Raw genomic sequence first — 25,490 nt, 5'->3', positions numbered from 1 at the left:
TTAGCACAAATAATAGAAGACCGCATACAAATAAGAAATTAGAACTAGAAGACAAATAAATTTAAATTTCGGTTCTAAATGAAATATGAGGACAAAAATGTTTTTTTTTAATTTATTATGTTTATATAATAAATAAATTTGCCATCCATCTTACAAATAAAAATAATATTTTTTCATATTTTGTAAAGTGCGACAATCGTAAAAATTTATATCAATCACGCGAGGAAAACATATTAATGTTCCAAATATTATGCATTATAAGAAAAGTTAAATTATTATCTAGTAGGGTTCAATTAAAAAATAAATCAAAAGACTATCGAAACGATCGGAGAATATACTTAATGTTACATTTATCCATTTTGTAGTAAATTTTACCCAATCCAATATGAATGTTATTAACCGTCATAACTGTTATTAATTAAAAAAGTAAAATTGTAACTATGTTTTTTATAGATTAGATCAGTGTGCATCAATGTTGGTGCAAATTGGGAATAAATCTGTTACGATCAAGTGCTGACAATAAGGAACTACTAAACTTTTTAAATAGTGTCAAATATGAATGGCTAATCGGCTTTGAAATTGTATCAAATTTGATACACATCGTATCTAAAATATAAGGCAGAACTTATTTGAATTTTTTATTTTGACAACCATTTGGTTGGTTGTCATGGTCTCAATATAGCCTATACGGCTATACCCATCTATTAATTACATTTTGGTATGCTTTTGAATTTATAATAGTAACTTCTCACACTGTTTTTATCAATGGTTTAAATAGTGTTTATTGCACATAACATAATGGTTAAAAAAACAGCGCTATGTTCATATAGCGCCGCTATAGCACCGATAGTGTCATAGCTTCTATAGTCCGAAAACGCTATAGCGTGCTATTTAGAATCCTGGTTTTTACTGATAAATTGTTTCCTTATTATTATTACCCCTATTTTTGCAGATTAACTTTGAAATGTGTGGGTCCTTCAATAGGAGAGAAGCAACCTCTTACAAAGAAACTACCGCCTTCTGTCACAGTACATACTTTTTATGTCTTCATAGAAATGTATACTTTGTGGAAGACATGGCTACTTTAATGGAGCTTGAACTAGGCACGGAGCAACGATTATCATTGATGAAGAAAATTAGATTGATAACTCTCCAGGGAAAATCGTATTGTTTCTTTGGATTATTTTTTTGTTAATTTTAATTATTGTTTTTGTATGCTCTTTATTGTGTTTTTTATGGATTAGATTATTTTTCTTTGATGTATTAACAACTAAGTTCAAAACATGACAACAATATTTGAACACAAAATAGAATCAAACTGGGTATTGTCAATTTGTCATGAAATGATTTGGTTCATCCTAAACTGTCTAGTTGTCCCATGGTTAAAAAACTTTCTCATGGTTAACATAATATGCACACCAACCTGGGAGTTCTCTTTCCTTAAAAAAATAAACAAAAAAAAGATGGGCATTCCACACATTGTGCCATATATCCTTAGCCATTTCAATCTATTCACACATTGTGCATTCAATGTCTTTTTTTTCTTGGTGATTTATATCATAATCACAACATCATTTCTGATTAATAATTTTAATTTAAGCACCAAATCATTAATACGAACTATCGATGTTAATGTGCATGCGTTAATTTAAAGATATACATGGTCAATTATTTACATATTTTGAAACTTTACAAATTTATATTTATATACAAAACTTGCAAGTAAAAAGAAAATAAAAGTCATAGTAATTCAATTACACAAGACATAATATGAAAAGCTCTGAAAGAATTCAATCAGATTAGTAAAAATATATTTTTCCTAAAAAGGAGACACTAGATGTAGCATTGCATTTTGAAGAGATGAAAATAAAAGGAACGATTAATGGTTCTTTTGTTATACTGATACATCATTTTTTAAAACCAACCGCATATTTTATAGTATCCCTTAAATGGGGACATCAATTTTAATTTCAGAAAATAGTTCTAAAAGCCTCCATATTTTGTAAAATATATATCCAAATTGTATCTAAAGAGCTCTACAACAAATATACCCATCAAAACCCTGGCAAAAAAATTGTACCAGCTTCATACACCAGTGGCAGGATTGACATCCTACAGTGGAGGTCCAAACTTCCTACAACAATTTATAATCACATCACCACATTATCACAAACTCTATCCAAGCAACGAGAAACTTAAAATCATCAAACAAGCCTAACCCAAAATACTTAACTTAGAATTTCTCGTTTAGTCCTTGAAAGACCAGTAATTGCATTTACGCTAGTAAATGCATCTCTCATGTCAGAATTTGTTGAGGCAATCGTAAGCGAATCATCTCTACCTCCTTTTTGGCATTTTCTTCCAAATCATTGGACATCCATCTTGTACCAATTCCTCCCACAAAATAATCTCTAATCAGAATTGCATATTTCGGACTGTATAAGCACGAACACATATTATCAATTATACTCTGAATAATTTAAAAATGGTTATATCCAACCATAATGGTATATAATATGGTACCGAATTACAAGGTCCTGATGGCACCAAAATTATACATATGCGCTCAATAACCAAAACTTTCGGCAGATGCAATGGTAATTTGGTGGAATAGGCTACTTTCATTAGTAGAAAGTGCAGGTGTTCTTGTAGAAAAGTTATAAACAAACTTATTAGTTGATGATTTTTTTTTTCTGGAGACTTGAAGAAGTCATACATTGTAAGTTTATAACAATGCTAATTCCCCATTTGGATGTAGTGCCAAACATAACTGAAATTATCATGTACAAAATTTCCCTAGAAGTGAGTTTCTGTGTTAAAATAAAATCACTTAATATATGCTTACGGCTTTATATCTTTGTTGAAACTAAAACAAATAAATCAAAGTGAAATCTGATCATACATCCAATTTCTCTTCTTCAAGTGCAGGAAGCTGAAGGATAAAGTTGGACAAATGGAAATAACGAATCATAGAGTTGTTATCATTTCAATCCAATCAATTATTCAAATTATGGGCAAGGGCTATTTGTAAAAATCTGCACATTGCATAACTAACCACTAAGTAGTTTTTAATGCATTCATCAAATGATCCATTTATATAAGTTCATTTTCCGAGGACTTGGGATTAACAGTTTTACCCAAAAAAATTCAAGACCAAGGTTTTTCTTACAACTGAGCCAAACCTGCACGCTGTTACTTTTCAGATAGCAAAGACCAAACTCCTTGATAATTTGAGGCACTTACATTTTGTTGAAGACAAGTGCTTCAGACCACTATGACAATTTGCTGAGTTTTTCGATATAAATACTAGCAACATCATTTTCCTGCCCACAATTGAGAAGATTAATACAAATCTAGTAGGGTGATAAAATCTAATTTAACACTAAATAATCGCTCTTCACGTACCGAGCTAAGAAGTTGACATGTTTGTCGATTATGGCCTAGCATACCGCAGTTGCCACATTTGTTCTTCCTCCTTCCTTCAATTGAAGACTTCATCCTCTCGCACTTCTTCTTTTTTGATGCGCCTTGCGTCACAACAGGTTTCTGATTCCCGATCTTCTTGGATGATTTCTTATTACTTGAAACAACATCCTTTTCGACCTTAGACTTCTCGATTTCTTTCTCAATATCATTTAGTCGTCGCTGCTCTTCTTTTAACAACGCTTCTGTTTTCACATATTCTGTGCTTGACTTAGATGCTTGGTAGCATATTTGTCTTCTTATTCATTAAATTCATCATGTCCTGACAGATTATTATGAAGATAGAATTCGTCTGGTCTTTTTACTGTAAATTCTCTCTATAAATGGTTGTCCTTTAGAGGTGTTCCAACTAGTATTTACAACTCTTTGGAAGGCAAAGATTCTACTTAAGATTAAGATTTTTGTTTGGTTATTTAGGCACGATAAAATACTTACTAAATGCAATTTATAATCATGGGGTTGGCATGGTACTGTTGATTGTGTTTTATGTGGTGCCCCAGAAACTGTAGATCACCTCTTTGTTACTTGTCCTTTTATTCATTCTTTATGGTCTTGGATTGGTAACCATAACAACTTTCTTTTTAATTGTACTAAGGTGTCTGATCTTTGGTATTTCGATTATTGGATTCCATTAAAGGATTCACTACTAGTGGAACTGATTAGGGCTGCAACTCTTTGAATTGTATGGTTAACACGAAATAAGATTTGTTTTCAAAATTCTCCTATACCTTCTATTAGGTCTGTAGCTGCTTCTATTATTGCTTTAACTTTATTTTGGTGTAAGTCGCGCTTAGATAATTCTTATTTCAAGTTATCTATGATTATGCCTTTCGATGTTTCTTTTTTGCCTCAGATAGGGCCTCTGATAGTATTATCCGACACGGATGCACAGGACCAGGACAGCTCCCCGCTGGATTTAGACGAGAACCCTGGTCTTGGTTTAGAAAGGGTTGGACCTAGCTGATTATTTGAGTGACAGAGCCGTTATTGATGCTATTGATTGTGCTGTTGGCCTTCTGCCAAGTATTTCATCTTCATCAGCTAGTGCCTCCTCTTCTAATGATATAGTCATTTCTGATTCTATTTAGTATCACTATTTCATGTTATGCTAGTATGCTTTTGTTGTTAGTTTGTTTTTTTAAAACCTTTTTGGTTATTAGGTGTCGATGGATTGTATGCTAGTGCTTTATTTTGGACATATTGTATAAACTTTTTGTTTCGTAATGAAATCAGTGGTAAAATATCACTTTTGTCAAAAAAAAAAAAAAAAAAATTGGTCATCCCTTTAAACCCAAAACCCAGCAAATTTGATAGAAATGCTCTGAATGCAATCATGTACGAGTGTGTGAATTTATTTGTCGTCAATCACGTGCATTAATTCACAACACGCCAAGTGCACGTACTAATTTCTTTTTATCAGATTGGTTGCATTTAAAGTCAAATAATTAATCACCGAATCCAACGTATATACTCAAAATATTGCCATGTGCTAGGACGTGAATTTTTATGTGCTAATAATAAAAATGAGACATGTATGTGCTTGATTTAGCACAAATAAAATTAAGACACCCGTAAGAAATATAAGATAGAGAGTATGTATCAATTGGCATGGCGTTGAGAAGAGTTGAAGGTGATCGAAAGGAGAGGTTTTAGTACAGTCCAATAAGCATGATTGGAGTGATGCTGGAGAGTTTTAGGTTGTGCTCCAGACAAACGGACGCAGAGAGGAGTACGGCAGCGAAGATGAGAACTCTCAAAATCTGGTCAACTCATATCAACTAGAGGAGAATCGGAAAGGGAACAAAGGAAAATGAGAGGGAGTGCACACTGTTGAGAGAAGACATATTTGAACGAAATAGAAATATAATCAAATTACGTGCAACTAGTAAAAAGACTTGAAAGAACAAAAACAAAATTCAATAACTTGATCAAGAAGTTCAAGAACAAAATGCAAAAAAAAAAAAAAAAAAAAAAAACGGTGCGTCAGCAAATTTTCCGGTCTGACTAGTTTGTTAATTTGAGCACTTAGCGGTTGAGCCCTGCGAGTGCGAATTCTTCCTGAGCTGGGTTCACATCCAGTGTTTTACGCGGCAAAACTTGTTTGGGATGCATCCAACTTGTCTAGATTCGAAAAAGGAGCATTTTTTTAAAGATCCAACGGCCCTAAATCAGGTTGAACACAAATTTCTATTGCGAGTGATAGCACGGTTGTGATAAGCTCTCCAAAATATTAGCAACAATCCCAATGCAATGCATACATACAACAGACCGCTGGAAACTCAAATGGCACCTCTCCCGTTTCAAATTATTATCTGGACAACCCTTTTATCGAACTACATACACCAGCACTTCTGCCAGTGGACCTTATTAGCGGACACTCTTTCGTTCAACTACCACCCGTCGATAGACCATTTTCACATTATATAAATATCTCTTCCCCTCTCTTGGATTTTTGTCTGTCACTTTTCTGTTGCTCAGTGGTCACTGCGCTGCTCGCACAGAGAGAGAAAGAGAGAGAGAGACTGCCGAGTATTTAAAAAAAAAAAACAAAGAGAGAGAGAGATTGCAGAGATGGTCGGAGTAAGAGAGGAAAGCGATAAGATAAGCGAGTTGTTTAAGTCGGACCCGGTGACATACAGAGTGGATCGACGATCGGCGCTGAAGATGAATCTACGACGCGCCTTGTCCGAGAAGCTCACCGTGTTCCTCAGCACCTTCGCCGATGAAACCCTCGTCGTATCAATCTTTTCTCCTTTATCCTCTCTATTCTTCTTTCTTGCTCTGCTATCTTGTTCGTCGTGAGTGTGATCTCCCTCGAACTCGGAGACCGTAGAGTAAATTATTTGCACATCTCACATAGGAACTTCTCGATTTTTTTAGGCCAACTCTTGCCAGGGCATGAAACGTATTTTTTCTCGAATGAAATGCCATTGGAAGAAACGTATTTTATTCGTTGTACTGGATGAAACTTGACAACGGGTTGCTGATAGTTGTTCAATAAAAAAGATAAAAAAAATGGTAATTAATTTACAATGGGTTAACCTGACAATCTTTGACAATGTTTTTCATGTCGAGCCAAAGAAATTTAATAAATAGGAGAAAGTTTATAGAAGTATGTTGGCTTATAGATTGGATGTGTTTCAAATTTTCATACAGTTTTAATGTCATTTGATATTACATCAAAAGATGTCAAGTTCTTTTCCAATTCTTGTATTTTCTTGCCTCAATGACTTACACACAGAGTTCGTTTTTTCATTATTTTTCTTTCCTAATTGAAGGAATATGTAATTGTGCTTCTTTGCAATGGAAAAGATCAGTACCAGACGCACAAGGATCTTGTAGACTTTCTTGCCGACAGCACTGAGAGCTTCGTGGCTTGGTTCATACCATTTTTTTTTCTTTCTTTTTTCTTATAATTAGTATTGTGAATTGTATTTTTGTTTATCATTTGGCTTTCATTTTCTCTTTGCATCTGATTAGGCTTTTCTATGGTTCAGTGGAGAAGCCAAATTGGTGCTGTTCTGTTTGGACAGTACATAATCACTACCAGTCTGGCACAGTTGTCTCATTGTGTTGTGTGGAAATAAAATATGCAGAGATACAATTCCAATAAATAATTGGAAAGGCACACAAATTGCAGAGTTAATTTCTAAAACTTAGTAGTGAGTTCAAGATATCCTTTTGTTTCTTCTTTTTAAATCCATTTAGGTTATGGGATTTCTTGAGTAGAAAAATAGATGCCGTGGGGAAGTCAGGTCATACTACCTCAAGTTGTAAAAGAACGGAGGTGCAAAGATCAAGCAGTGAAGTACGGGCTCATGCTGGGAATGCACTCTTGGTTGGACACCAGGTTCCATCTTTTTCTAGCTTTTCTCAATTTATTTAGCATGCTTTATATCTGGAGAACAGAATAAAAAATCATCCCTTTTGAGTTGTCCCACCCCCACCCCATATTTCTGTTATGTATTGTTTCTTGTCTACTTCTACTTCTACTTCAAAGCTTTTATTCCCAAATAAGTTGGGGTAGGCTAGAAATGAAACCCAATCGAAATCAGCAACACAGGGACTTCCCAGGAGGTCACCCATCCTAGTACTACTCCTGCCCAATTCGTGAGGGTTTCATTTTCATAAAGAGGCTGTTATTTTACCGCTAGCTCGCCAAGCCTATCACGAACCCTCTTCCTTTTTCCTGGCTTGGGATAGGCTGTGTAGTCTACACAGGCGGAGTTGTATTGTTTCTCTTGTATTGTCAATAAAATTATCATTGTTCAATTAGTGGACTTTCATATTGGTATTTAAGGTCTAGTTCCCTTGTGTATAGTACTAGCCAATATTTTTACGGTAATCATGTTCACTGGTACCTTAATTTGCCAGCTTAATTTTAACAGGATAATGATGGACCTGCCGAGCAATCCAAGTACTATGCGGGGTCAAGAGAACTTTCTGACAACCTGGTTCTAAGGTCGAGGAATTTACAGGAGGATATATGTTGGGGTGTAACTCATGAGAGGTCACTGGCACTGGAAGAGGATTTACATGAAAGTGTAATACCCAGGAGGTCATTGCGAAAGAAGAAGATAGAAGAAGATCCTCCAATTAGTAAGCCCAGAGGGATATCTACTTTGGAATTTGTAGGTCACCCATACTCACCTTGTCCCGAGGAAGGTTGGCATAACAAGGTCAGTAGGGTATTTTTATTTATTTTAGTACCAGTTGCAGTTATGTTCAATTTTTTTCTCAAGTAAAAGCTGAAAGAAGTACTGAACCAGTACAGGGTGGGACTTGGTTATGTGTACTGGCACTGTACTTGTATCAATTTTGACTAAAAAATTTGTTAATTTTTTCTGTGTAAATTTGTTAGAACAGAAAGGAGAAAATGCGCATGATTCTACTAGACCTTCTACAAGCTTCCAAAGACCTAGGTCTGAGATTGTGGCTATTGGGAGGAAGAGCAAGTCAAGCAACAAAGGCAAGCAATATATTTTTGCATTTTCATTGCTTGCAAATTTGTTCATACTTTGAAAAATTGCAATCAAACCAATTTGCAATTTTTCATACTTCTACTATCTTACATGTACCATATGCTCCTCTGGAAACAGATATATGTACCATATGCTCCTCTGGAAACAGATATATTACATGTTTATAAATAGAGGACTACAGTACTACACATATTCCCCTTCCCTGATTGCACTTGTTCTGGTATACAGTGAGAACTACAATGAAGGGAAAAAAAAGACGAGTACAGATAAAGATAAACAGTGAGGAAGTGGGGGTACTTAGGAAACTTTTATTGTGATGCTTGGGCAGGGAGGGTAGATAGGGTAATTTCCTGTGTTTCTTCTATTTCTTTTAGTGCCCAAATACCCCTCTTGCTTCTCTCATCTGCTAAAGTGGTAAATAGCAAGGAAGGATTATCTGGAGGAAGATCTTACGAGAGATATCCCCTATGTTTTGTAGTGTCTTTGCTATACAAGATCAATCTCTTAGGGTGCAAGTGGTATTCTAACATTTTGCTGGGAAGTAAAATTTCCCTGCTCTTTTATTATTTCGATGTGTGCACTCTTTTACTTGCAGAAGTACTCAGGACTAAACATTCTAAAAAGCTACCTAAATTAGCAATGGACAAAGAACTGAAGCCAGTACAGCGCAATGTGTGGGACCGCTTAGGCAAGCCTCAAAATGAAAGTAACAATCCTTTTCTAAGAGAGACAAACAACTCTCTCCCGGTGCCTACTGCAACTGTACCACCTATGGATCCTGTTATAACTCAAAACCTACCATCTGCGCTTCCTTTCCTCCCTCATACACAACACCATTTTGTCTCTACCAGTTTGTACCCAGAGGAGGTGGTTAAAACCTCCTCAATTTGCACCCCGATGCGTGCCAATGGGGTGATTGTGAACAAACTGAAGAGGCAGTTTGAGCAAATAGAAACCCATTTACTGGCAAGTGTGGTTACATCAAAATCAAGGGAAAGGGTTCCAGCCAAGCAAAGGCTGGGAATTTCTGTGAGGGCTCCCCAACTGTTACCGGTGGGCAACTGCTTTTCGAGCAATATGGCAAAAGAACCAGCTTTGGTTCAAACAGAGCTCAAGCCGGAGATTGTTAGTAATGCAGAGTCTGTGAACAGTGAGCAGAGGTCCCCAATTGTAAGAATATTTCTATTTTTTAAATCTCTTTTATTGTACTTTCGCGCATTTCTAACGGGGAATTACTGTACAGACACTGACAAAAGAGAAAGCACTGGAAAATTCAGAGTCTGGAAACAGCAGCGAAGAGCCTCCAAGTGTAAGGGTTTTTCTACTTTTCTGTTGTTGTTTTTTTCCCTCTGTGCTTTTCAACAACTTCACAATTGTCAATTGTGAGATGTTTTGGAATATAGATTATGGGGTCTTTTGTATAGATTAGCATACGAACATTTGATATTTGTTGGAAAAATAGTATTTGGATCACTATCCCATGAAAGCATGTCAAGTCAGCAGGTCAGTATCAAACTCATTTAGAACCTTTTATGAACAAAACAATGCAGCTATCTTATTGTTCTACTTAATTTTAAATGTTGCAGAAAGTGCCTCATATGAAAGTAAAATTGGAAGAGATGGAAAATGATATGCAAGAGCTCCGCACAAAGCATGCTCAACTTGAAAATTTAAAACCTGATTCAGAAACAAACCATTCTTCAGGTTGAGTTTTTGAAATTCCTTTTTTATGTACAAGTACCGTCGCATATGACTGTATAATTTATTTATTTGTTTGTTCTATATTCTTTGGTCAGGGTTAATTGTAAGTGGGTTTTTATGGGTTATTTAACAAAACATGGAAATTTCTGTGCACACATGAAAATAACATATGTACGTCACCTTTTGCCTCTTCATCACCTGTCAACAAAAAAAGCTAACCCTTCGCATGGCTCATCCCTATAAGAATTGTATGTACAGGGTGGATAGTTTGATTAAATATCAGAAAGTGGAGGTTTGTGTGAAACTCTACCCTTGTTTTGGTAAAAATTGACATTTCTCTCATCAACTTATCCGTTTGTAATTATCTAGGACCACAGCCAAGTCAAATGGAGGATATGGACTCAAGGACTGTTCTAGTAACAAATGTAATATATGTTATAATTTTTTCTATTTGCAATTAAGTACTTGTTCAATTTAATTAACTACAATTTTCATATTATATGACCAATAGGTGCATTTTGGGGCTACGAAGGAAGCAATTGTGTCCCATTTTGCGATATGTGGGCCTGTGACCAAAGTTATCATTCTGAGGGATAAAATTACTGGCAAACCAAAGGGGTAAAGTTAAATTTTTTTTTTGCAATCGTCAAACAGTAAATCTCATACACTCACCTTGTTTATGTAGATGATTTTTCAAAGATTTTTATGTGTATGAATGATAATTTTTTATTTAAAGGGCTAAATAAATTGCTTCAATTACTGATATATAATCAAAACTCTCATAGCTCACTCTAGTTGAACTCGTCTCTCAAACTTCTTACATCTTTTTAGGGCTGCTTGTGTTGTATTTCCAAAAAAGGACTTCGTCGAGAAGGCCATTTCTTTAAGTGGCACCTCTCTGTTCTCTCGTACTTTGAAGGTATGTTTTTTAAAATCTTCCTCTTTTATTATAAAGCCGTACCATATTCTTTGTTGTATATAGTACATAATCAATGTGGGTAATTTTTGTATAGGATAAATACTGTGCTGCTTTGCTTGTCCCATAAAGTGATTCAAAATACATTGGTTTGACTCTTATGGCTGAATAACATTTTTACCATGACTCAAAAACTTTTGAGAAAATTTTAGTTGGCAAACATATGAACCAAACCAAGTAAATTTCAGCATGCATACTTGCTTGTAGTCTGGTATTGTTCCAGTACAGACCAATACTTGCCATAACATGATGATGAATACTATTTAGATTATTTAGATGAATATCTATACAAACTTGAATATTGAATTTGTAACACAGGTGATGCGCAAAGCCGATGCACCGGCTGGGCTTTTAGAACAATCTCATCTTGTATGGAAACAAGTTCACAGTCTCCAGTTATCTCCCCCCTCATGGAATTCTCCTCACTGTTATCCTATGACCACTCATCTCCAGTGGAGGCGTGAGACTAACCCTTCAGTTTCTAAGTAAGAGTTGTAGTCCTTTTGAAGGGAGTGAGAAATTAGATAGGCAAAAAGGAAAAAATTAAAAAAATATATCTCTCCAGTTTTTTTTTTGCAGAATGTGGTTTTAGCTGTTAATAATGGAAGCAGAGTAGGTCCTCCTTACTTTTTCTCACCCTCTTTCCAAAAGGATATTTGTTTTTGGTCATGTACATATAGACTAATCTTTCTTTGGGAGTTAGTACTAGGGAAGAAGGCATATGCTGAAAGTACGAGTTTTAGGTTTTTCACGCTGCAAATTAAAGAAAAAGGAGAATTTTGTGCATTCTTGGAGCTTAGGTTATATGTAAGATACCTTCGAGAAGCTTTTGTGGATGATTTTTCTGCATCAACATAACATATATTAGTATAAAAGTCATAAGCATAGTAAATCTTAAATGGAGCATTGTATTAGGTTGTGGAATTTTGGAATGCTTTGCTCTAGTAATCAAACCGGAATAGCTTGGTCTGAAGGGCAAAAATTGACTTTCTTTCTTCCATTAAATTAGTGTATAAAGTTTTATTTCTGTGCCAAAACAACTTAAAAGTTTTAACTACTCCATTCCATTTGTATTTGTTTCCTTGAATAAATTATTTACTGTAGCTTATTCTCAACTCCAATGATATCACTCCTGTTAAACTGTTAGCTTCCTCACACCAGGGCGGGGAACTTGATACATGTGAAAATGAAATGCAGTCTCACTCTTGAAAGATGCCTGCCTTTTAAAATTGACGGGTGCATCTTGAAATAAGTACAAAGGCGATAAGATTTAGACGCATTGGAATAGATAAGAGTACTCTATCTATATTATTTTTTGTGATAGGACATTAATCAGTTGCTTTCTTATTTAAAATACTACACCTTTATTTGTTCTCCAAATAAAAGAAAATATGATGGATTTTTGTCTTCCATGACTTATAATCATATCCGACAAAACATTCTGTTGAATATGAAACTTCTATTTCATATTATTTGATTTATTTTCAATATATATTTTAGAGGATCGTAATCATTGATTATTTTTTTTATTTTTTTTTTTGAAAAATTGGTAGTGGCTATCATTGATTATTTTTAGCGGCTGAGATTTACAATTTGACAACATCTAGAAGTCCAAATGGCCACGTGGTTAAATTACAGCCGCTGAAATATATTGTTAGCCTGTTCTTCATTTTAATTAATGTGGACCAACATGGCAACATGTCAATATGTTATTAATTATTATCACTGGGAAAGAAAAACGAGACAGTTTGTCTCGGATTTTTCTTAGTTTTGAAAAAACAAGTATGCAAATTGCCGCTTTTTGCGTACTGCATTTCTCATCGAGCTTTTGATTAAAATGAATCTCTAAACTTTCTTTTGAATCAAATAGGCTCCAGAGTTATTCAATTTTTAGTTCAATTGAATAGCTCAGGGGCTTCTTTGATGCAAAAGAAAGTTTAGAGATTCATTTGAACTAAATATTTTCGTCTCTTCCAACTGAGAGTCCGTTGTGTTCTCTTCCCGAAGGAGGCTAATTTAACCAAAAGAGAACAGCAGGACGGAGATCAGAAGAATCAAATTTTATTAGAGTCAACAGTGCACTGTGAACTGAATTATATTAACGTGGCAACAAAATTGGTAACCTAAATATGACAAACAAAATATATTTTATAGTTGACCTAAGATACTATATAAAATTGTGCTGGTACTTTCCATGAAATGTTCTATTAGTTTATTTTTAAAAGTATAATTGAGATGAATAGCACAAATAAAGATGGCCTCGAATTGTATTAGATTATTTATAACGTTATTAATGTCGTAGGACCACATAGGGGTGCAAACGGATCAGATACGGATCGGATAGTGCTCAACCCATATCCGTATCTGTATTTTTTTTCCGGATACAGATACGGATCGGATAGTAATCGGATACGGATACGGATCGGATATTAAACGGATACAGATACGGATCGGATATTTTCGGATATGAATACAGATACGGATATAATTCGGATTTCTAATTCAAAATATATATCTAATTAATTGTGGTTGAAACTTTTTTTAGCTGAAATATTTTTTATGTAATTAATTGTGGTTAAAAAAAATATAAAAAAGAACTTGCTACATGGAAATTAATTGTGGTTAATTGTGGTTGATACTTATTTTAGCTCAAATCTTTTTTATGTAATTAATTGTGGTTAAAAAAAATATAAAAAAAAACTTGCCACATGAAAATAATTTAACAGTAATTAGTTATCAGCTATATTTATTGATTACAATTTTTGTTGTAAACAGTAACAAAACTATAACAAAACCGATATCCGTTTCCGTATTTTCTATATACTATATTACTTTAGTCAAATTAGAATATACATATAGTCAAATTACTTAATTAGTCAAACAAGAATACACATTGGAACAATTGGATTGGAACGAAATAAGAATTTTAGAAACAAATACATTTACTTGGAACGTTTACAATGCATCAATATTCAATATTAATAATTTTATTTAGTTAGTACAATTGACGAGACTATTTAATTTTATTCAATATATTATATTTATTATCAAATATATTTTTATGAATGAGTTAACTACACACTTGACTACATATTGGTTCACCAGCAAAACTACATAATAGATATAAAAATGGTCAAGGTTCACCATGAACCAATAGAAATTTTCAAATTTTTATATTATAAAATTATGCACCAAGTCTATCCAAACCAAAAAGTAAGAAGATTCTTCCTCCCAAATCAACTCAGCCATATACTTGGCCCTTCCCAATTTCTCACAACCATGGTGTTTTTTCGGAAAAATGCAAAACAGAAATTAAAATTTCAAATTAAACTTGCATTTTTCACCCAAATCGTGAGAATCGTCTCAATATGGACAACTCTTGAGTCTTGACAGTGCTCCGTTTCAAACTTGACAATGCGCAGCAACTCAATTCTCCATGCAGTCCAGATCACCCTACGACGGCACAAGCGGCTGAGACTCGGTATAGGTTGGTGAGAATCAGGTGTTTTTTCTTTGAATCGACTCAACTTGGTGATAATCAGTGTTTTTTTTATTTAGAAATAATTATAACTTAGGATCAGTATAATTTATGCGGATATTCGAAATACTAATTTATGCGGATACGGATAATTATCCGTATCCGTATCCGATTCTGAAACTCAAACTGTATCCGTATCCGAATCCGCATAAAAAATATCCGTATCCGTATCCGAATACGCAACTATCTGTATCCGCATATTCGAATCCGCAAAAATTCGGATACGGATCCGGATTCGGACGGGTAATATCCGACCCGTTTGCACCCCTAGGACCACATCAATCAATTGCAAACAGATTGCATTATTTAAAAACCTCTTAATTTATACAAGGATGGCACAAAATGTTTTGTCTTCATTTTTAAACTCATAACTTAAAATTTAATATTCAAATATCAAAACAAAACCACTAAATATGATCTATGTTATTTTTTTTTTTAAAATGTAAATTTTTTTGACATTTTAAATTTTTTTTTATTGATACCAAGAATTTACAAAAATACACAGATGTGAATAATTTCTAAACGTTAAATTTTCAAGTTATTAATTCATATAAAAACAAAATAACAATAATAATTATTTATATATAAAGTAGAACTGGTGCATTTTTAAGTTCCCCAAAAGATTGGTAAGATTGACTCCAAAACATATTGTTCACACAAAAGTGTACACAAAGTTTCAGTACAGCAAGCTGTACTTTTTAACCTTGACTAACTCTTGATTTAGACTGCAAGTGCACAATTCTATCATTTGTATTGTCAGGTATCGATCCAAGGGATGGTTCAGGTATCAATCAGATTCTACTTAAAGTAGCTAAAAACTAGAAGTTTGAAAGGTTGGTTTGGGTAATTATATTTTCTAAGTTCAATTGCAATAATTAAATGACAGAAAGTAAAGTTTGATTTTAAATCAATAATAAAAGGCGTTTTCAGGGTTTCAGACTCATCTAAGTTCTGCCTCTCAGTCCCTGATACGGGCCATACAACTTCCTGTACGAGTCGTATCGGATTGTCCGGGTCGTACAGCTTTCTGTCCGACTCGTACTGACTTCGAGTTAATACACCAGATACAGTTCTTTGTGTAGGGTTTTACTGACCAGACCTAATGTTCCTAAACCTCTGATGTGATTTTTACTACACAAGTAATAAATCCTAATTTACACTCAATTCGGTTGCAAGTGTACAACCTTGTCAAGTAGTACTTAGGGATCGTCTCCACAGGGACAAGTCGGAATATCAAATCTATCCTAACAATTTAATTTAGTAAAAGAAAGTAAAAAAGGTTTTTGTTTGTTCAAAGGTTGGTTTGGTTTCGATTAAAATGAATTAAACTAAAGTCTTAAAGCAAAATCTGAGTTTTCAACAAGTATGAGAAATTAGGGTTTCTTAGGGTTCCTATCCACTAGTGTTATGACTAATTGGTTTATTAAATTTGTTCTTTTAGTTATGAAGGCACAGTTGGGTGTTGTAGGTACAAAGAGATATCTCTATATTAATACCATCTTTAAATTAGAATAAACGTCACCTCTCGGTACTTGGCTACCCTAATCTAAAGTCATTAAGTTCTTACTGTCCCAATAAATCTAGAAAACTATCTTTCACCTCTCGGTACTTGGCACAATTTTCTAAACTATTAGGTGAAGCCCGTATAAGACAAGCGTCACCTCTCGGTACTTAGCCTATCAAATACTCTATTCCTTATGGTCTGGACCTAATATTCAATTTCTCAATTGCAAATACCAAATTCTAGGGTTTCATGTGATTTCGATTAAGTCATCACAATCAATTAAAAATAAAGAATAGATCATAACAAAGAACAAGAAGATATAAGATAAAACCAACTAAATCATAACAAAAGTTTCAAGTACAACCCTAATCAACCCTAGAAAAGTCTTTAGCCAGTCATGGCTAAAGCACAAATGAAATCAAAAGAATAAAAGAGTTCCAAAGGAAAGAAAATAATAAAACCAGTTGATCGATTTTTGCTCTCTCCTCCCTTCTTCTCTCTTCCTTGCTTTTCCTTGTTGAAGCCCTAGAAATTCTGCCTAAAAACCATCCTCAATCTGTTCTACAAGTCCCCCTTTTATACCCCTAGCAAAACCTAAAAATAACTCCCTAAAAATAGCAAATTCGGGCTCTGAACCGCCTTATTGCAGGCCGCAATAACATCTATTACGGGCCGCAATGAGTGGAGGCAGTTAAGAATTTGTCGCGCAGAAAACTGTAACTCATTTCGGGCCGCAATGGATTTGGTTGCGGGCCGCAATGAAAGTGCAGAAAATCTGTAAAAGTCATTTCAGACCGCAATGGATTTGGTTGCAGACCACAATGAAAGTGCAGGAAATGAAGTGGCCCTGACTTGTTTGGTTGCGGGCCGCAATGAAAGTAAAAGCTGCTCCAAACTTCGTGCTAACTTGCTACAAATCACCCGTATTGCTCCTTTAAGCTCTAAACACTTGATTACCTGCAAAATAAACATAACTAGGGCAGTAACTTGAACTTTTTGACATTTCTAACCTAATTAAACCTAATCTAATCAAAACTTGGCTTAATTTACATAACAAACCCTAGGTTTCAATATATACAATTTCGGCTTATCAACTTCAACCGTCGTATGTTGGTTCATTAACTTGGTATGGAATTGCAATATCTGCCCTCGTCGGGTTCTAGACCTCAACTGTCGTATATTGGTCTGAATTACCTGGTTGCTTGTTTGGTATACTAAAGGTAACCTCTTATCCGTCGATAAGAGGAAATGTTCACCTTTCGGCTACTACTTGGTTTCACCTTTCGAGTCACTAATCATACCTCATGTACTTAGTTTGGTCGAGAGATTATAAGGATTGTAATGCACTATAGACGTGGTCATTCATTTATTGGCAAACCAATAATAATCAAACAATTTCTGCTAAGCAATTAAAATCAAACACAATCAAGCAAACACAAATTTCAACACAAAAATTCCAATATCCAAAATGCAAAACAAAACATTCGATTACATCTTAACCCTAGAAACAAAAAAATCTACTCAAACATGGTTCTAAAGCAAATAAAACAGATGAAATAAAGAAAAGTCATGATAAAACCCAAAGAAGAAGAAGATCCACAATGAAAAATCGCGTCTTTTGCTTCTCCACTTCGTCTCTAAGCAATAGCCGCCAATCCCAAAACCCTAGGTATGCTTCTCTGCTCCAAAATTAGCTCTCATGTGCAAGAAATCTCGTATATATCCATCTCTGGCCGACCTTCCTTCATTAGACCTTGTTTCTAGATTCTGGATCTGTTTTCGGATTTGTCTGGTAATACTCGGATAGGATCCTGTCTGACCCGTACAACTGTATCTTTTGCTCAGATTGTAGATCTTCTCGCAAGCTTTCCAAAAAGTGGTCACACACTCAAAACGGAGTTGCGAGTCAAAAGTTGTGACTGTTTTAAGTTCGGATGCTGAAATTTCAGCAGAATGTTGTCCGACCCGGACAGAATGTTCAGAAAACATATTTTCGTTCCATCTTCGCCCGTTTCCTGCAAGATAAGAATAAAAGTGCAGCAGTACCATATTATATAGATATTTAATGGAATAAACATGGTTTCACTATTTTGGACACAGGTTTTGGTACAAAATTCAAACTGTTGATATTGATCTACTTTACGAGTGATGCAAATTTGTAAATTTTAAATGATTTAGTATAAAATCAAATGATAAAAGAATAAAAATTAAAAAGTTCAAGATTTATATTTTTGACCGCTTAACTTTATACTAAATTAATTTGAAAATTTAAAAATTTGACATATATACACATATTTATAAAGTCCATTGATTTCAACAATTTAAATTTAACTCATCAGAAACACTGGTGAGCTTAAGAACAACCTAGTTCGACTTAAACCGAAAATCATTCTATCCCTTCTTCGGTTGTAGAATAAAAAATCACATTCAACGATTTGACTTTGTATATACATTTTGAAAAGTTTATTATTAAAAATTGAATAATTATTTCTGTACCCGCGCTACAGTAACTACATTTAGAGGAATAATGTATTATGGTCCCAACTAATTATTATATTGTGTCCACTAATTATTATTCTAAAAAGATATTATATAGTCTCAACTAATTATTATTCTAAAATTCCAGCAGCACCCTTTCAAAGCCTCGGCACTAATTCCGCGTCAACATTTCTCTAACAAAAATAGTTGACCTCATAAAAATAAATACTTCAGTGCATAGATATAAATACTTTTAATACTTAGATATTAATACTTTCAGTGTCATATGTAAAAAGAGAAGGGATCTAATTACAACATTATGGCAGTTTAGGTCTCCACAAGCAGTTATGTAAAAATTACAACATTGTTTACTATATAGATATAAATACTTGTGTTCTTTGAACTATATACTTCAAGATTTGACTATTAATATTAAAAAAAAGTTACGGATCTGGAACGGTTGCGGTCTCCACAAGCAATTATGACAGTTTAGATGCGGGTACGACATCAGAAATTTCAAAAAAAAGTGTGGGTACGATTATTTAAAAATAATTAATTTATCATTGACATTGTTTACTATATAGATATAAATATTTGTGTTTTTTGAACTATATACTTCAAGATTTGACTATTAATATTTTAAAATAAAGTTACAGATCTGGAACAGTTGCGGTCCTCACAAGCAATTATGGCAGTTTAGGTGCGGGTACGACATTAGAAATTAAAAAAAAAAGTGCGGGTACGATTATTTAAAAATAATTAATTTATAATTTACATTGTTTACTATATAGATATAAATACTTGTGTTCTTTGGACTACATATTTCAAGATTTGACTATTAATATTAAAAAAAAAGTTACAGATCTTAAGTGCAGTTATAGCAGTTTGGTCCCCACAAACAGTTATGGCAGTTTAGGTGCGGGTATTGTGCGGGTACTGTAGCGCGGGTACTCATATCAGCTTCCTTAAAAATTATATACATTTTGAAAAGTTTATTATTAAAAACTTAAAATGTAAAAATACAATGAAGACAAAAAAGAATAAAAGTATTTGAGCAAAGTTAGGGTGTGATGTGCTCACCAAGAGAGTTTGGTGAGCACAACTTCAAAAGCATATTGAATTGGTTTTAAACAACGAATTCAAACTGTTAAAATCTAAGTACTTCATGAGTGATGCATTTACGTGCAAAATTTTGAAAGTTTCAAATTTATTTGCTACAAGGTCAAGCGATCAAAGAAATGATGAAAAATAAATATATAAAACAACTTATAAAATAATTTATAAAAGATTTATTTCTTTGACCGCTTGACTTTGTATCAAATGAATTCAAAACTTTCAAAATTTTACATGTACATGCATCACTCATGAAGTACATGAATTTCAACGGTTTAGATTTATCGTTTGAAGCCGATCTGATATACTTTTAAAGTTGTGCTCACCAAACCCACTTGTGAGCGCATCACACCTTAGTTTGCTCAAAGTTTTTGAACCGTCTCAATTTATGTTATTACTGCAAAGCTTACGGGCCAATAATTAAATTACGGTCACTATCACCAGCACCGCTACTTTAGCAAATGTGACGGTCTCAAGAGAACAAGAACAAACGCAAACCGGGAAAAATTTTACCTTCGGATTTTTTGTTTCTTGGATTATGTGGCCTAATTGTACGATACACAAATTCGAGCAATTAGCTATGCTTGTCAATGAGAATTGAGAAGTACAATGCGGTTCTTAAATCTCTCATCTTATTAAAAAAGAATAGCAGTAATGAGCTACAAATTTTACAGCACAGGTAAATCCACGAGATATCCGAGAAAGATTACAAAAGGATTATTTCCAGCTCTGCAAGCAACAAAAGGTAATTAATCTTGACTATTTTGTCCAGTTCTCTGAGGTAACTCACATTTTGAGTTTAGATTCAGACCGTCCGATCATCCGGACCAATTCGTTTCGGGCAAAGATGAAAACACGAATTCCTTCAATACCGTACCAATGCAGATCGTACAGTCCAGATCTAAACTGAAAATTGAAAATTTAAGTTACCTTAGGCGATATGAATTCCCCTGAGCCGCCCCTGACTTGCCTTTTGCACAATTTCATCCTTGCCCAAACTGAATTTTGGTTTCGTCATTTGGAAGCGCATTGCAAATAAAAGCCCCCTCCATAGAAATTCGTGAAAGGAAAACCATTCCTTCCTTCCCTGACAAGTCTCTCTCTCTCCTGTCAAAATCTCCTGCTCTAGATGTCTACGGAGAAACCTCACCTCCTAATTCCACGCTACCACATGGAGGTAGTGCGCAAGTTCTGGCTCGTTGGTTCCCGAGGCGGAGGGTGGGCCACGGCTGCGGCGCTTCTCTTTCTGGTAGTTCTTAACTTCCTTCTCCGACGTATCCGGCGTCGCTCCGTAACTGTCGGAGCTCCGGCGGTAGAGGCGGTCGAGCACACCTCCACCTCTAGGTGGTTGTTAATTTGTTATTGTCATTATTATTTGTGGTATCTTTTCGATTTAGAAATCTTGAGTTTTTGTGTGCTCAATTAGTAATTTTACGAACTTCCGATTAAACCTGCTTTGACGCCTGATTCAAATCACTGTCTGGTTAATTTTATAAGTTTGAAATGAAAGTGATGGCTTCAGTTTCACTTACTGTGCCTAAATTCTAAACCATGAGCCCATGACGGACTGTAATTACAGTTTCACTTACTGTAATTTTTTTTTTTTACAATTTTTAACTTTTTAGTGATTATTACTAATTTATTTGGGTTGGTTTGATATTTCAGTATTGCCAATATAGTATCAGAGGACGATTTGAGGGAACTGATTAGTAGCCTGCAAGGGGGGCCCACAAAAGAAAGGGCAGCTTGGGTAGATGTTATTTCTAAAAGAAATGATAGCATATCATACCAAGCTTGGCGTCACAAAAATACAGTATGTATTTTTTATAGTAAGACTGGGTATCAATATTGGACCGCTATGTACTTGGTCAAGACATATAACCCCTACTAAACACAAACAAAAAAAGTTGGTGTACCCCGTGCCAGCATCCTTTTGCTAGTAAAGTACTAGAGAAAAGTCGGTGGATGGTCATAGATTTGTAACGTACCACTTCAGTACCAGATTGATACAGGTATGGAGCAGGTCAAGTCCAACACGAAAACTGGTTGGTGCATTAATTCCTTTTTTTGAGTTCTGTACCCTATCAGCTACCTTGGCACTCGAATGATATCAAGATACTTTACCTGAACTATCTATTGACTTTACTGGTGTAAGATTCATTAGTAACTAACACAGAACCAGTAGTGTAACAGTTAATCTCTGTGTTGATACTGTACTATAACATATACTAACTATCGACCTGCACTGAAAAAACACCCAATACTAGCTGGGCCATTAAATTAAGATGTATGTTGCATTTTGGCAGGTGGGGCCACCGAGGTATCTTAGTGTGACCACATTCGGAAGGTGTTCTCCAGAGATGTTGCGTGATTTCTACATGGACAGTGAATTCAGGAAGGAGTGGGATAACACTCTGTCGAGTGAAGACCAGCTCCAGGTTGATCATAACACTGGTACTGAGGTTGGTCGAACCATCAAGAAATTTCCCTTTTTGACTCCGAGGGAATATGTGTTGGCATGGCGTGTTTGGGAAGGACAGGATAACACCTTTTATTGCTTTATCAAGGTAGTGTCATTTATATAAACATGGAATTTACTAAATTACCCTTGTCAAGCTAGAATTTTATAAAGGTAATTTTTTGTTGTAAATGTATGGTGTCGAAAGCTAGTAGCTGTACCAAGCTGAAAGGGGCCAAGTATGTGTTTTTCAGTTTCTAAATTACAGGAGTTTTGATGGTTTTTAGACTATAAGAAACTTTTCTGAATTATACCCTTGTTCTCTGTTCATTACCAAGTCACTGGTTAGACTTAGTTAAAAATTCTTTAGTTACATTTTGCTATAGTTATCAGTTATCAAGTAGGCCCTTACATTGCTCCTTTATTTTTATTTGGTTTTATCCGTTACTAAAGATATTCCTCAAAATACTTTTTTGTCAATTTTTATTTTGTCGGGTATTAACTTTAAAACATAATAGGAGTGCGAACATCCTATGGCCCCACTTCAGAAGAAGTATGTACGTGTTAGCCACTTAAGATCTGGTTGGTGTATCCGTAAAGGTAAATAGATCCTTAAAAGCTGTTTGGAATTATATATAATCGGAATAATCCTAAGGTACATGCAATCACTAAATCATTTACATATGTATGCTGGAGTTAGACACAATTCGGGTGATACTTGTTTACATGTTAAGCTGTTAATTTTCAGGAGGTAAATGTAATTGTATCCACTCTGCAATGAATTCATATTGCCTAAATTAACTCAAATTTTGAGTTTAGATCTCGACCGTCAGACCTGTTTTGGCACGAAATTAAAGGGGCCCCATGCATTCCACCTAAGGACAGATTGGCCCGGATATTGATTGTACGGACCGGATCTAAACTCAAAATTTGAGTTACTTCAGAGGATTCAGACTCCTCTGCAATGTATGGACCTGTCAACCTGCTTATATGAATTTGTAGTTCGATCAATGTTTGGTATTGTGGATACACTAACTCCTTTGGATTTGGGTACTGTAGTTGCCATTGGCTAATCAGTTTCCGAAAATAATACTTTATTACATATCTCATCTTCTGTTCTAATAATTTTTGCAAATTTGTAATATAGTACCAGGAACTGATGCCTGTGAGATAAGAGTTGTACATGAAGAGGCAAATGGTATGAATGTGGAGATGGCCAAATTGGCATTTGCAAAAGGGATATGGAATTATGTATGCAAGATGGATCGAGCATTGCGCCAATATTCCAGTTCCTATCCTCGCAACTCATGTTCTGTCCTTGCCATGTGTCGTCTAATTAAGAAGGTACTTCAATTTTTCAATCCTTTGTTTCACTTCTCTCTCTCTCTCTCTCTGTTTGTTTGGGTTGTTTTGGGGATAGGGTAGTGGATCAATTTTTCTGGTACATGACCTGATATTATCATCTGACAGGAATTTTGGGTTTTCCTCTTTTGTTATGTTAGTATGTACAACGTTCAGAGGACAATTCTGTAAATGTGTATACCCAGTGCAACGTTTCTGTTTTGCTTATTATGAGATAGAAACCTAAACAACACTTCAGGAGTATGGTGGGATGCTCTTTTTCTTGTCAAACATTCAATTTCTCTGTGTATTATGCTAATTTTATGCTGCGGGTCACTTAGAAATAGCCTAATTTGAGTAATACTTTAGTGGAATCCTTGAGAACTTTTTTCCCCTATTGTCAATTTTGCATTTTAAATAATAAAAAATAACTCTAATTTTACTTTTTGTTTAATTTTCCCCTTTAACCCTTCCCTTTGCTCAGGTTCCCCCATCAATGGAGACCAGCACAATGGAAGAACATCCGGAGACCTCCAATGTTGTTTCAGTAAATAAACGTTCGAAAGGGGGTGAAAATCCCAGCAAACTAATTGCGAAAGGAATACTTTTGGTGGGGACCATCGTATGCCTCTCACAGGCCAGCTCTTCTGTTGGGGCGCAGGTTGCCATGGCTTGCATACTGAAAAAGCTGACCAACAATAATAATAGTAAAAATAACCGAAATGCTAATAGCAGCAAGGGCAAAAGATATTGACATTATTAGTAGTGATCGTAATAGGTCTAGATCTAATAGATGATGGTTTTGAAATGGCATGCCATTTATTTGTATAGGTTGGTTGAACAAGGCAGTTTTGCTTTATAGGAGTCTGGCTACTATGCCATCTCCCTTCAAAATCTATCAGATAAACTTCAAATGATGAATTCAGACTATTCAATTTGATCTATTTCATGAGAGATGAGTTTACATACAAAATTTATAAATTTTCGATGGCATTTAATATCAAGTTATTTTCTTTACTGCTTAACTTCATAATAAATGAGTTTTATAAATTTTGCATATAAATATATCACTCGTGAAGTAAATCAGTTTGAATTCATCGGTTGAGATCTATTTGACAGGTTTTGAAGCTGATATCATAGTAGTTGGACTTGTTTTGTAGATTATAATTATTAATTCTCTTTCTACTTTCATGTAAAAGCAGAAGTGAGAAGCTTTGAGCACAAGGGGATATAATTCTGTTTTTCTCTAATTGAAATTAACCGTCTTTATTTCATAGATGTAATGCTGCTTTTTATATACAGATAGAGTATTAATTATACCCGTTAAGGGTATACCCTACCCTACCTGCCCGTGCTTGAGCCTGGGTATGGGTCGGGTACTCGGATACGTGGGTACGGGCAAAAAACGGACCGGACCGGTTTTTTTGGACAAATACCCGACCATACCCGTACCCGACCTTACCCGTACCCGACTTTACCATACCTGGGTACCCGTCTACCCGTACCCGTAACCGTATTCTTATACCCGACCCAATAATTCAAACCCCAAATTCAAATTTCCCTCCCAAATTCAATTTAATTTCTGTTTTTAAAATTCTATTTTTTAATTTCTGTTTTTAAAATTCTGTTTTTATTTCTGTTTTTTAATTTCTGTTTTTTAATTTCTGTTTTTATTTCTGTTTTTTAATTTCTATTTTTTAATTTCTGTGTTTTAATTTCTGTTTTTTAATTTCTGTTTTTAAAATTCTATTTTTATTTCTGTTTTTAAAATTCTGTTTTTAATTTCTGTTTTGTAATTTCTTTTTTGTAATTTCTTTTTTTAAAATTCTGTTTTAATTTCTTTTTTTTTATTTCTGTTTTTTTTTATTTATATTTATATTTATATTTTATTGTTTTAAAGTAAAAAAAAAAACAAA

General features: G+C 34.5%; 2 protein-coding genes and 1 long non-coding RNA gene across 4 annotated transcripts; 2 read left to right on the top strand and 1 right to left on the bottom strand.

Annotated features, from left to right (window-relative positions):
- Positions 1–2,177: 2,177 nt before the first annotated feature.
- On the bottom strand, positions 2,178–3,725 carry LOC144560587 (uncharacterized). The gene is made up of 3 exons (XR_013513422.1): positions 3,406–3,725; positions 3,244–3,323; positions 2,178–2,435 (listed from the first exon to the last, which is right to left on the bottom strand). It is a non-coding gene; the product is annotated as an uncharacterized LOC144560587 (long non-coding RNA).
- A 2,242-nt stretch (positions 3,726–5,967) lies between these two features.
- Positions 5,968–12,041, top strand: LOC144560421 (uncharacterized). 2 transcript variants are annotated; one of them, XM_078309616.1, is made up of 12 exons: positions 5,968–6,219; positions 6,762–6,862; positions 7,192–7,321; positions 7,872–8,162; positions 8,350–8,452; positions 9,061–9,635; positions 9,709–9,774; positions 10,052–10,169; positions 10,536–10,591; positions 10,678–10,784; positions 10,998–11,085; positions 11,461–12,041. In XM_078309616.1, the coding sequence occupies exons 1-12, from the start codon at positions 6,055–6,057 to the stop codon at positions 11,629–11,631; spliced, it is 1,971 nt and encodes a 656-aa protein (XP_078165742.1). In that variant the 5' UTR covers positions 5,968–6,054; the 3' UTR covers positions 11,632–12,041. The 2 variants fall into 2 exon arrangements, with proteins under 2 accessions (XP_078165742.1, XP_078165741.1); XM_078309615.1 differs by having other exon boundaries at positions 7,192–7,333.
- An 8,739-nt stretch (positions 12,042–20,780) lies between these two features.
- Positions 20,781–24,848, top strand: LOC144560422 (uncharacterized). Its single transcript, XM_078309617.1, has 6 exons — positions 20,781–21,119; positions 21,441–21,588; positions 22,082–22,342; positions 22,752–22,833; positions 23,381–23,577; positions 24,059–24,848. Exons 1-6 carry the CDS (start codon positions 20,905–20,907, stop codon positions 24,326–24,328), a joined length of 1,173 nt encoding a protein of 390 aa, XP_078165743.1. The 5' UTR covers positions 20,781–20,904; the 3' UTR covers positions 24,329–24,848.
- The last annotated feature ends 642 nt before the right edge of the window (positions 24,849–25,490 follow it).

This window comes from Carex rostrata, chromosome 10 (assembly GCF_964058835.1).
Source record: "Carex rostrata chromosome 10, lpCarRost1.2, whole genome shotgun sequence".
NCBI lineage: Eukaryota > Viridiplantae > Streptophyta > Magnoliopsida > Poales > Cyperaceae > Carex > Carex rostrata.
The sequence above is the reverse complement of the archived record's forward strand: the minus strand, read 5'-3'. Positions and strand labels throughout refer to the sequence as shown.